Source organism: Theropithecus gelada, chromosome 7a, assembly GCF_003255815.1.
Source record: "Theropithecus gelada isolate Dixy chromosome 7a, Tgel_1.0, whole genome shotgun sequence".
In the NCBI taxonomy this organism is placed as follows: Eukaryota; Metazoa; Chordata; class Mammalia; order Primates; family Cercopithecidae; genus Theropithecus; species Theropithecus gelada.
Window position 1 is genome coordinate 34,118,303 of NC_037674.1, and position 12,001 is coordinate 34,130,303.

The 12,001-nt window shown below is 41.8% G+C and overlaps 1 protein-coding gene across 2 annotated transcripts in view; it reads left to right on the top strand.

The window, feature by feature from the left end:
• MINDY2 (MINDY lysine 48 deubiquitinase 2) overlaps positions 1-12,001 on the top strand; it is an 83,398-nt gene that overhangs the window by 33,220 nt on the left and 38,177 nt on the right. For both annotated transcript variants that reach the window (XM_025390473.1, XM_025390474.1), the window contains exon 4: positions 5,971-6,129. In XM_025390473.1, coding sequence (XP_025246258.1) covers positions 5,971-6,129 — 159 coding nt within the window. The remainder of the gene's footprint in view (positions 1-5,970; positions 6,130-12,001) is intronic.

A 12,001-nucleotide genomic window follows, 5' to 3' on the forward strand; every position in this document is an offset into this window, starting at 1 on the left:
GGGAGGCCAACGCAGGCGGATCGCTTGAGCCCAAGAGTGAGACCAGCCTGGGCAACATGGCAAAACCCTATCTCTACAAAAAATACAAAACACTGGCTGGGCATTGTGGCACACGCCCATAGTCCCAGCTACGTGGGAGGCTGAGGTCAGAGGATCGCTTGAGCCCAGGAGGCAGAGGTTGCTGTGAGCCAAGATCACACCACTACATTCCAGCCTGGACAACAGAGTGAGACCCTGTTACAAAAAAAAAAAAAAAAGGAAAGAAAAGAAAACTGTTTGCAGCCAGTCACAGTGGTTCACAGCTGTAATTCCAGGTACTCAGGAGACTAAGGGAGGAGCATTACTTGAGCCTAAGAGTTCAAGACCAATCTGGGTGTGATATAGGAAGACTGCATATCAAAAAATTAAGAAAGAAAGAAAAATAAAAATGCTTGCAAATATTATCAGCATTTGGTTTAAGTCCATCTTGCAGTCTTAGAATACATTCCCATTACACTGATCAGGATTCTTAAAGAGAGATTGGAAATATTGGCTCAAAGTTGAAACAAAGAATATCTAACAACTGCTTGCATTTCTCATAAACATATCAGGCAAAAAGTACCCTGCTTTTAAAATAAACACTGAAACTCTAAGGTGTTATAATTACATTACTGTTAGTTTTGAAAATAGTGTATGTCAAGCTTATATGGCTGGGCTCAGTCTGAGCTAATGTGTAATGTTCCACAAGTGTGATGTAATAGTGTTCTTTTTTGTATAATTTTACTTGAGCAGACCTCTTCAAATCTAATTTTAGAAAGACCAACACAGAGCTGCAATATTCCCAATTAAAACTCTTTACCAGAAGTTGTAATGTAAGCAAAGAGCCTATTTTTTCCAGTTTTGTCTAATAATATACTGACAGTACAAGAAAACATGATGTGTGTGTGTTCATAACAAATTTTTAATGAGTGCAAATATATTCTTAAAATATATTTTGTATTTAAATTTAGGCCGGGCGCAGTGGCTCATGCCTGTAATCCCAGCACTTTGGGAGGCTGAGGCGGGTGGATCACCTGAGGTCGGGAGTTCGAGACCAGCCTGACCAACATGGAGAAACCCCGTCTCTACTAAAAATACAAAATTAGCTGGGTCTGGTGGCACATGCTTATAATCCCAGCTACTAGGGAGGCTGAGGCAGGAGAATTGCTTGAACCTAGGAGGCAGAGGTTGCGGTGAGCCGAGATCGTGCCATTGCACTCCAGCCTGGGCAACAAGAGTGAAACTCTGCCTCAAAAAAAAAAATAAAAATAAAAATAAATAAATAAATTTAAAATATTTGACCATGTTAAAAGTTCCTTTGAAGGGAGTTCTAAGAAACAGTTTAACCACTGCCTTAAAGTTTCCAGTAGTACTCCCTTCTTGTAAGGCAAGCAACCATAGCTCACATTTGTATTTTATAATACTAAGTATAATTTGGAATTAGGAACAAAGTGGTAAAATACTTACCCAAGAGTTTAAAACCCTTTTAAAATAAGTTTGTTTAATTTATCAGTTGTTGTTTTTTATTAAGAAAGAGTCTCGGCCGGGCGCGGTGGCACACGCCTGTAATCCCAGCACTTTGGGAGGCTGAGGCGGGGGGATCACAAGGTCTGGAGATCGAGACCATCCTGGATAACACGGTGAAACCTCATCTTTACTAAAAATACAAAAAGTTAGCTGGACGTGGTGGCATACGCCTGTGGTCCCAGCTACTTGAGAAGCTGAGACAGAAGAAACCCTTGAACCCAGGAGGTGGAGGTTGCAGTGAGCCAAGATCACGCCACTGCACTCCAGCCTGGGCAACAGAGCGAGACTCCATCTCAAAAAAACAAAGACAGTCTCCCTCTGTTGTACAGGCTGGAGTGCAGTGGCACGATCTCAGCTCAGTACAACTTCTGCCTTTAAGGTTCAAGGGATTCTCATGCCTCAGCCTCCCTATTAGCTGGGATTACAGACATGTCTCCTGGCTAATTTTTTTGTTTTTAGTAGAGATGGCATTTCACCATGTTGGCCTGACTGGTCTCAAATTCCTGGCGTCAAGTGATCTGCCTGCCTGGGATTGCAGGAGTGAGCCACCGTGCCAGCCTTTTTTTTTTTGAGGCGAGGTCTGTCACTCTGTCACATGGTCTGGATTGCTTTGGTGCTGTCGTGGCTCACTGCAGCCTCAAACTCCTGGGCTCAAGTGATCTGCTCACCTCAGCCTCCCAAAGTACTGGGATTACAGGCATGAGCCACTGTGACTGGCCTCTTTCATCAGTTTTAGTAATCTTTATGAAGATATCAAATGGTGTTAACTCAGTTGTTTTAATACTAAATAAGGGGGAATAATTGTAGCAAATATATGAAGGAATAAGCCTGAACCCAGAGCCATTAGAAATCATATTGCCCCTGAAGGAAGTTGGGTGGTTGACAACCAAAAATTTACAAAAATAGAGGAAAATCTGGTGATTGTAAAACTATAATTCTTAGATTGCTATTGTTAGTATTTTTTCAGATTCATCATTGCTGTAGATTTAAGAAAAGTTCGAAAACACTTAAGGGAAAAAATGTAAGCTGATTGTTTTTAAGGGTTCAATTTTTGGGAAGGTAGAGAAAATACATTGTTTGGGGGAAACATACATAGTAGGAAGAGATGAAACTGACAAAGGTAAAAGACTGCAATATAACAATGTTATCCTATTATAAATGCATCATTCATGAATTTAAAACATTTGAATGATTCCTGTTTACAGTCTGTACAGTCTGTTAGAATGGAATTTTGTGAATTATTTCATAAAACAGAACTTCGTTTTTGTAACCTAAATTTGTCTTTTTCAAATTTGAAAGAGAATCCCTAGTTTTAATATAAGAAGATTTCCTTCATTTTCACCCTTTTTATTATCAAACTCCTCTATAGACTGTAGTCTACTGTTCATATTCTGTGTCTTTAGTATCTTGTACAGTGTCTCATTAGCAGTAAGGATTCAGTAAAAGTGTTAAATTTTATGTATCGGTTTTTCTTTATTCTTTCAAGTGTACTTTCTATACATATGTCCATATTTAATGTGTTAACATGCTTAGAAAAGCATTTAAAAATAGTCTTTATTCCAGATGTATATGACTACATTTATTGAGAAAACTGATGTGGACAGAATGACTCCTTAATTTGACAAACAAGTCTTTGTGATCCAGCCTCTGCCTGTCTCTTAGACTTCATCTCCTACAATTTTTCATTTTTATTTTGTCCCAGCCACACTGGGCCCCATGCTGTTCCACGGACACAGTAATAAACTTGTTTTTGCACTGGTGTCTACTTTGTCTGGAATGCTCTTTGCCCAGAGCTTCCTAAGAGTCAGTGCTCACTGTGGTCTCTATTCTAGTGTCATTTTCAAAGAGGCCTGTCTCCCTCACCTCCCTCTCCTTCTTTCCTCTCCCATTTACATTCCCCACTCCCCTCCCTCCCTCCCTTCCTCTCTCTCTCCCTCCCTCCCTCCCTTCCATCCTTCCTTCCTTTTCAGTGCATTCACTGTAAAATTGAGTATGGAAAGTACTGAGAATTTCTATACTGTTCCTCCTAACTCCACACACACAGCTTCCCCCACTATCAACATCCTGCACCAGAGTGGTTCATTTATTATTGATAAACCTGCAGTGACACATTATTATCACCAAGAGTCTATAATTTACTCTTTCTTGGTTTTGTATATTCTATGGATTTTGAAAAATGTATAATGATGCGTATCAATTATTACAGTATCATACAGAATAGTCTCACTGTCCTAAAAATTCTCTGTACTCTGCCTGTTCACTCCTCCCTTCACTTAATCCTTGGCAACCACCGATCTTTTTTACTATCTCTATAGTCTTGCCCTTTCCAGAATGTCATTTGGAATTACACAGTATGTAGCCTTTTCAGATTAGCTTGTTTTTTTACTAATATGCATTTAAGTTTTCTCTGTGTCTTTTCATGGCTTGATAGCTCATTTCTGTTCTTTTTAATTGTGTTAGAAACCACACAATATAAAATATATCCTTTTTTTTTTTTTTTTTTTTTTTTTGAGGCAGAGTCTTGCTCTGTCGCCCAGGCTGGAGGTGCAGTGGCGCAATCTTGGCTCACTGCAAGCTCCGCCTGCCGGGTTCACACCATTCTCCTGCCTCAGCCTCCTAAGTAGCTGGGACTACAGTTGCCTCCTACCATACCCAGCTAATTTTTTGTATTTTTAGTAGAGACGAGGTTTCACCGTGTTAGCCAGGATGGTCTCGATCTCCTGACCTCGTGATCCACCCGCCTCAGCCTCCCAAAGTGCTGGGATTACGGGTGTGAGCCACCACACCCGGCCACTTTTTCATCTTTAAAACTGAAACTTGCCAGGCATGGTGGCTTGTGTCTGTAATCCCAGTACTTTGAGAGGATGAGGTGGAGAATCACTTGAGCTAAGAAATTCAAGACCAGCCTGGGTAACATAGTAAGAGCCCATCTCTACAAAATATCAAAAACATTAGCTGGGCGTGGTAGCATGTACCTGTAGCCCCAGCTACATGGGAGGCTGAGGCGGGAGGATCACCTGAGCCCAGGAGTTTGAGGCTGTGGTGAGCCATGATCACACCACTGCACTCTAGTCTGAGCAGCAAAGTGAGACCCTATATCCATCAAACAACTCCCCTTTCCCACTTGCTCCAATCCCCTGGAAACAACCATTCTACTTTGTTTTTATGGTTTTGATGACTCTAAATATCTCATATAAGTAGAATCATACAGTATTTTTACTTTTGTGACTGGCTTATTTCACTCAACAAGATGTCCTCAGGGTTCATCCAGGTTGTAGCATATGACAGAACTTCCTTCTTTTTTTAAGGCTGAATAATATTCCATTGTATGTATATACCTCATTTTCTGTATTCATTTGTCAGTTGTAACTAAGAATAGATAAAGAATTACGAATAATGTTGCAATGAGCATGGGTGTACAAGTATCTCTTCAAGATCCTACTTTCAATTATTTTAGATTCAACAGTAGAAGAGGCCTTCCTCTTTGACTTTAAAAACATTTGACTTTAGACTTTCTGGTCTAACATAGGTCCTTCATTTCTCCTACTTTCTACAACCTCTTCTTGCTCAGTTTTTCTTACTAATACTTGACATTGTTTTATATATATACATGTTTATCTCTCTCAATAGAATATTAGTTGCATAAGAGCATGAACTTTGTCTTGTTTTGTTTTGTTTTGTTTTTTTGAGACTGAGTCTTGCTCAGTTGCCCAGGCTGGAATGCAGTGGCACAATCTCGGCTCACTGCAACCTCCACCTCCTGGGTTCAAGTGATCCTCCCACCTCAGCCTCCCAAGTAGCTGGGACTACAGGTGCATGCCTCCACGCCCAGCTAATTTTTGTATTTTTAGTGACAGGGTTTCACCCTGTGGGCCAGGCTGGTCTCAAACTCCTGACCTCAAGTGATCCGCCCACCTCAGTGTCTGTTTTATTCATTGTTATATCTTTCAAACTCCAATTAGTGCCTGACACATAGTAGATACTCAATAATAAAAATATGTTGAGCCGGGCGCGGTGGCTCAAGCCTGTAATCCCAGCACTTTGGGAGGCCGAGACGGGCGGATCACGAGGTCAGGAGATCAAGACCATCCTGGCTAACACGGTGAAACCCCGTCTCTACTAAGAAATACAAAAAACTAGCCGGGCGAGGTGGCAGGCGCCTGTAGTCCCAGCTACTCGGGAGGCTGAGGCCGGAGAATGGCGTGAACCCGGGAGGCGGAGCTTGCAGTGAGCTGAGATCCGGCCACTGCACTCCAGCCTGGGCTACAGAGCGAGACTCCGTCTCAAAAAAAAAAAAAAAAATATGTTAAATTGAATTTATTGGATAAAATGGAAAATTAAAAGTAAATGTGCTTGTACTTGAATATCTTTTTTGTTCGTGTTTTGCTGTTTCTGAATTAGAACTTTCCCCTTTTCTATTTTCAGAATATGAGTGATGCCATGGCAATTCTGCACAAACTACAGACAGGCCTGGATGTAAATGTAAGATTCACTGGTGTTCGAGTGTTTGAATATACACCAGAATGCATAGTATTTGATCTTCTTGATATTCCTTTGTACCATGGGTGGTTAGTAGACCCTCAGGTAAGTCAAAGAATTTAAATTATATAAACACAAATGCAGGAAAAATGTATTAATTTGGAAAATTAATCTCAATTTATATTTTTTGTTACTTACTTTTTTTGCACTTTTGCCTGGAATTAGCCAAACTATGAGGTTAAGAGCGCAGTCCTCCAGACTACTAAGTCTGCCCAAGACCTCTGACCCCAACTGCAAGGCGCTAGGGCCCAACTACAAGGTTAGAGGGAAGAGCTCATAGAAGACCACCCTTACTTCTCACACCAATCACAAGTTCAGAGGTTTCCCAAAACTACCCTCAGGTTCAGTAATTCACCAGAGTGACTGACAGGACTCCCTGAAACCTATTATACTCACCATTACAGTTTATTACAGGGCAAAGGTACAGGTTAAAATTAGCCAAGGAAAGAGAGATATATGGCAGAATCTCGGAGGGTTCCAACTGTGAAGCTTCCCCTTGGATCCTCAGGACATCATACCGTCCTGGAATTGATGTATGACAATATGCATGGAGTGCTGCCAATCCTGGAAGTTCACCCAACCTTCAGTGTTCAGATTTTTTATTGAGATTTCATTATGTAGGTATGATTTAATTTATTGCCCATGTAATTGAACCCAGACTCCTACCCTTTCCTCCCTGGAAGCTGAGCTGACACCATGTGGTTCAAGGGATCCATCATTAGTATAAACTGCAGGTGTGGCCCAAGGAGCCCACGATAAATAACACAGTCAGTCCTATTGGTACGAAATTGCCAAGATTTAGAAGTTATTTCATAGGAGCCGGGACAAAGGTCAAACCTCTCTTTGGGCAAAACCATATTCTTTATTGCATAGCTTTGAAAAGAGATTTTGTATTACCTAAACATTTATTTTAAAAAGGCACTGCCATCTATCCATTCTAGCAATCCAGATTTTGCCTCTTGTCAAGGGTATCAGGGTCCTGGCAGGAAGTAGATGACACACTTAAGGATAACTGTCAGAAGTTTAATGAAGAGACTATTTACAAAGGTGTGGACAAAGTTAAGGGGAACAAGCAAAGGTTGGTGAAGCATCTTAGACCTAGCAACAGCAGAAAATGATTGCCACTCCTAACTCGGAAGAGACAAGGAGAGGGAATACTTAGCAGAACACAGCAAGATTGATTAGTAAAGCACAGAGCTCCTGACCAGGAGATGTGACCTGCAGGAGCGGAATACTACCACCAAGCTATGGCCCGGCAGGGAAAGAGCATAGGTAAAACATTCTCTGACTGCCACTTTCTGATTTCCTCCAGTAGCTCCCAGTGGCCAAATTCAGCTGATAACTAGAAAGTAAGAATTCCAGTTGCTGCAGTCCATAGAGGTTAGTCTCCCGAATAGAGAAGAAATGGAGAGTCAATTGGAAGGATGAAAGGAAAAAATAATTCTACTATCACATACTAAATTTTTCTATAGGTTAGAGTCTTCTCTTTTCCACTGATCTGTTATGTCTATTCCTATACTGTTGTAATATTATTTTCACTTACTTACATTTTTTAACATAAGTAAGATTCAAATTTCAAAATAATATTGGTTAATTGTGAACTTTAAAAGAAAAAGGGGGCCGGGCGCGGTGGCTCAAGCCTGTAATCCCAGCACTTTGGGAGGCCGAGACGGGCGGATCACGAGATCAGGAGATCGAGACCATCCTGGCTAACACGGTGAAACCTCGTCTCTACTAAGAAATACAAAAAACTAGCCGGGTGAGGTGGCGGGCGCCTGTAGTCCCAGCTACTTGGGAGGCTGAGGCTGGAGAATGGCGTGAACCCGGGAGGCGGAGCTTGCAGTGAGCTGAGATCCGGCCACTGCACCCCAGCCTGGGTGACAGAGCGAGACTCCGTCTCAAAAAAAAAAAAAGAAAGTGTTTCCATCCTGGCTAACACAGTGAAACCCCGTCTCTACTAAAAAATACAAAAAAAAAACTTAGCCGGGCGAGGTGGCAGGCGCCTGTAGTCCCAGCTACTCGTGAGGCTGAGGCGGGAGAATGGCGTGAACCCGGGAGGTGGAGCTTGCAGTGAGCTGAGATCCGGCCACTGCACTCCAGCCTGGGTGACAGAGCGAGACTCCGTCTCAAAAAAAAAAAAAAAAAAAATAATAATAATAATAATAATAATAATAATAATAAAAGAAAAAGACAAAGGACTCCTACCAGCCAATGCCTTTCAAATTTATTTTGTTTTATGGTATGAGGTGAGAATTTACCTTTTTTATAAATTAAACTTTTTATTTTGAAGTAATTGTAGATTCACATGCCAGTGTAAGAAATAATAAAGAATGGGCTGGGTGCAGTGGCTCACGCCTGTAATCCCAGTACTTTGGGAGGCCGAGGCGGGTGGATCATGAGGTCAGGAGTTCAAGACCAGTCTGGCCAAGATGGTGAAACCCCGTGTCTACTAAAAAATACAAAAATTAGCCGGGTGTGGTGGCGGGCACCTGTAATCCTAGCTACTCAGGAGGCTGAGGCAGGAGAATCACTTGAACCCAGGAGGCGAAGTTTGCAGTGAGGCAAGATGGTGCCACTGTACTCTAGCCTGGGCAACAGAGCAAGACTCCATCTCAAAAAAAAAAAAAAAGAAATAATAAAGAACGATCCCTCATACCTTTTACCCAGTTTTCCCCAATGGGAAAATTTAGTAATTTTGCAAAATTTAGTAAAATATCAAAACTAGGAAATTGACATTAATAAAGTCAAAATACATGGCTGGACACAGTGGCTCATGCCTATAATCCTAGAACTTTGGGAGGCCAAGGCAAGAGGATCACTTGAGCCCAGGAGTTCAAGACTAGCCTGGGTAACATGGCAAAACCTTATGTCTACAAAAATTAGCCAGGCATGATGGAACATGCCTGTAGTCCCAGCTATTCAGGAAGCTGAGGTGGGAGGATCACTTGTGCCTAGGAAGTTGAAGCTACAGTGAGCTGTGATCACACCACTGCGTTCCAGCCGGAGAGAAAGAGCGAGACCCTGTCTCAAAATAAATAAATAAGTAAACAAAGTCAAGATACGGAACATTTCTATTAACACAAGAATCCCTCCTGATGCCCTTTTATATCCACACCCACTTCTCTCACACCCTTACCCTCTTCTTAACCCCTGACAACCACTAATCTTTCTCCATTTCTATAATTTTGTTATTTCTAGAATATTATATAAGCAAAATAATACAGTGTGTAATCTTTTTGGATTGGCATTTCAGATTTATCATAAGTCTCCAAAGCATCATCCAGATTGTTGCATCTATCAATAGTTTGTTCCTTTTTATTACTGAGTACTATTCTATGGTGTGGACATACTGTGGTTTTACTTGTTAAAGAGCATCTGGGCGTTTTCCAGTCCCTGGCCATCATGATAAAACTGCTGTAGGCTGGGCCTGGTGGCTCACGCGGTAATCCCAGCACTTTGGAAGGCTGAGGCGGGTGAATCACTTGAGGCCAGGAGTTCGAGACCAGCCTGGCCAACATGGCGAAACCCTGTCTCTACTAAAAATACAAAAATTAGATGGGTGTCGTCATGGCGGGTGCCTGTAATCCCAGCTACTCGGGAGGCTGAGGCAGAGAGAATTGCTTGAACCCAGGAGGCAGAGGTTGCAGTGAGCTGAGAATGCACCACTGCACTCCAGCTTGGGCGACAGAGTGAGACTCTGTCTCAAAAAACAAAAATAAAAAAATAAAAATTTGACAATATTAAATGTTGGCAAAGATGTGCAGCATAGAGAAGTCTCATTCCTTGTGGTGAGAATGGAAATTGACCATTTACTTTGGAAGCCAGTTTAGTTTATCCATTAAAGTTGATGCTAAGCATTCCTTAAGACCCAGCAATTTGGCAAGGCATACACTCCTGATGAGTGGAACAGGATAAATGTCCTAGAGTTTTTCTCAGCAGTATTATTTGCCATAATCCCAAACTGAAAACAAGTTGAATAACCATCAGAAGACAAATGAATAACCACATTATGGTATATTCTATGGAATACTATACTACAATGAAAACAAACATGTGCATACCACTATATACAACAACCTTACACTATGTATTTGTTGATTTGGTTTATTATTACTCTAGAATATAAGCTTTATGAAAGCATAAACTATTTTGCTTACTGTTGTGTGTATAGATTCTCTAATGGCACCTTGTATGTAGTAGTATGTAATAGACATCCAAATAAATTGGATGAATGGAGTTCTGGGGTGGGAAAGACAAGATCTTACTCTGACACCCAGGCTAGAGTATAGTGGCATGATCATAGCTCACTGCAACCTGGGACTACTGGGCTAAAGCAGTCCTGTCTCAGCCTCCTGAGTAGCTGGGACTACAGGCACACACTCCCATGCCTGGCTAGATTTTTTATTTTTTGTGAAGACAAAGTCTTGCTATGTTGCCCAGGGTGGTCTCAAATTCCTGGGCTGAAGCAGTCCTCCCCCACTAGCCTCCTAAAGTTGGGATTATAGATGTGAGCCACCACACCTGGCCTTGAGTGAAACACTAATGTACAGATTCTGGATTCTGCCTATGAATATTTGAAATCTTTTTTATTGCTACTCTAGAGAAATATATGTGATTCTTGTATATTGGTCTTTTTTTTTTTTTTTTTTTTTTTTTTTGAGATGGCATTTTGTTCTTGTTGCCCAGACTAGAGTGCAGTGGCGTGATCTTGGCTCACTGCAACCTCCACCTCCCGGTTTCAAGTGATTCTCCTGTCTCAGCCTCCCAAGTAGCTGGGCTTACCGGTGCCCACCACCACACCTGGCTAATTTTTTGTATTTTTAGTAGAGATGAGGGTTCATCTTGTTGGCCAGGCTGGTCTGGAACTCGCGGCCTCAGGTGATCTGCCCGCCTCAGCTTCCCAAAGTGCTGGGATTATAGGCATAAGCCACCATGCCCAGCCTGTTGATCTTGTGTTTATTATTGTAGTTGGGTTTTGGGGGGTTTTGTTTTGTTTTACAGACAGTGTCTTGCCCCATTGCCCAGGCTGATTGATGTGTAGTAGCATGATCATAGCTCATTGCAGCCTTGAACTCTTGGACTCAAGCAATCCTCTCGCCTCAGCCTCTTGAATAGCTGGGACTATCGATGTGCACCACCATGTCCAGCTAATTTTTTTAAAAATGTTTTGTTAGAGGCCTTGCGTGGTGGCTAACGCCTGTAATCCCAACATTTTGAAAGACCAAGGTGGGAGAATTGCTTGAGCCCAGGAGTTTGAGGCCAGCCCGGACAACATAATGAGACTGTCTCTACCAAAAATTTCAAAATTAGCTGAGTGTGGTGGTGTGTGCCTATAGTCCCAGCTATGCAGGAGGCTGAGGTGGAAGGATTGCTTGAGCCTGGGAGGTTGAGACTGCAGTGGGCTGTGATCACACCACTGCATTCCAGCGAGAGTGACACAGTGAGACCCAGATCACACCACTGCACTCCATTGTGGGTGACACAGCATGGGAGACAGAGTAAGAAAAAAATCTCAAAAAAATATTTTATTTTATTTTTAGAGACAGGAGTTTTGCTGTGTTGCCCAGACTGGTCTTGAACTCCTGGCCTTAAGATATCCTCCTGCCTCAGCTTCCTAAAGTGTTTGCGTTATGGTGTGAGCCACCACAGCCAACTTACTGTAGCTGTATTTTTGTGGATTTCTTAGAATTGAAAATTCAGATTCTTTGAAAAGACTTACTGAAATTGAGTCACTAATGAAAAGCACTATAAAGTAAAGGTGTTGAGGAAAATAACATCTGAGGAGATTGTGCCCTCAAATTGTTTCTTAAGGGTCTAACTTCTCATTTTACATAAATCAAAGCTGGAACTCATAGATTTTTTTTGTGCAGTCTACATAGAATCTTATCCCAAGGATCCTCTCGCAAAGAAAAGGATT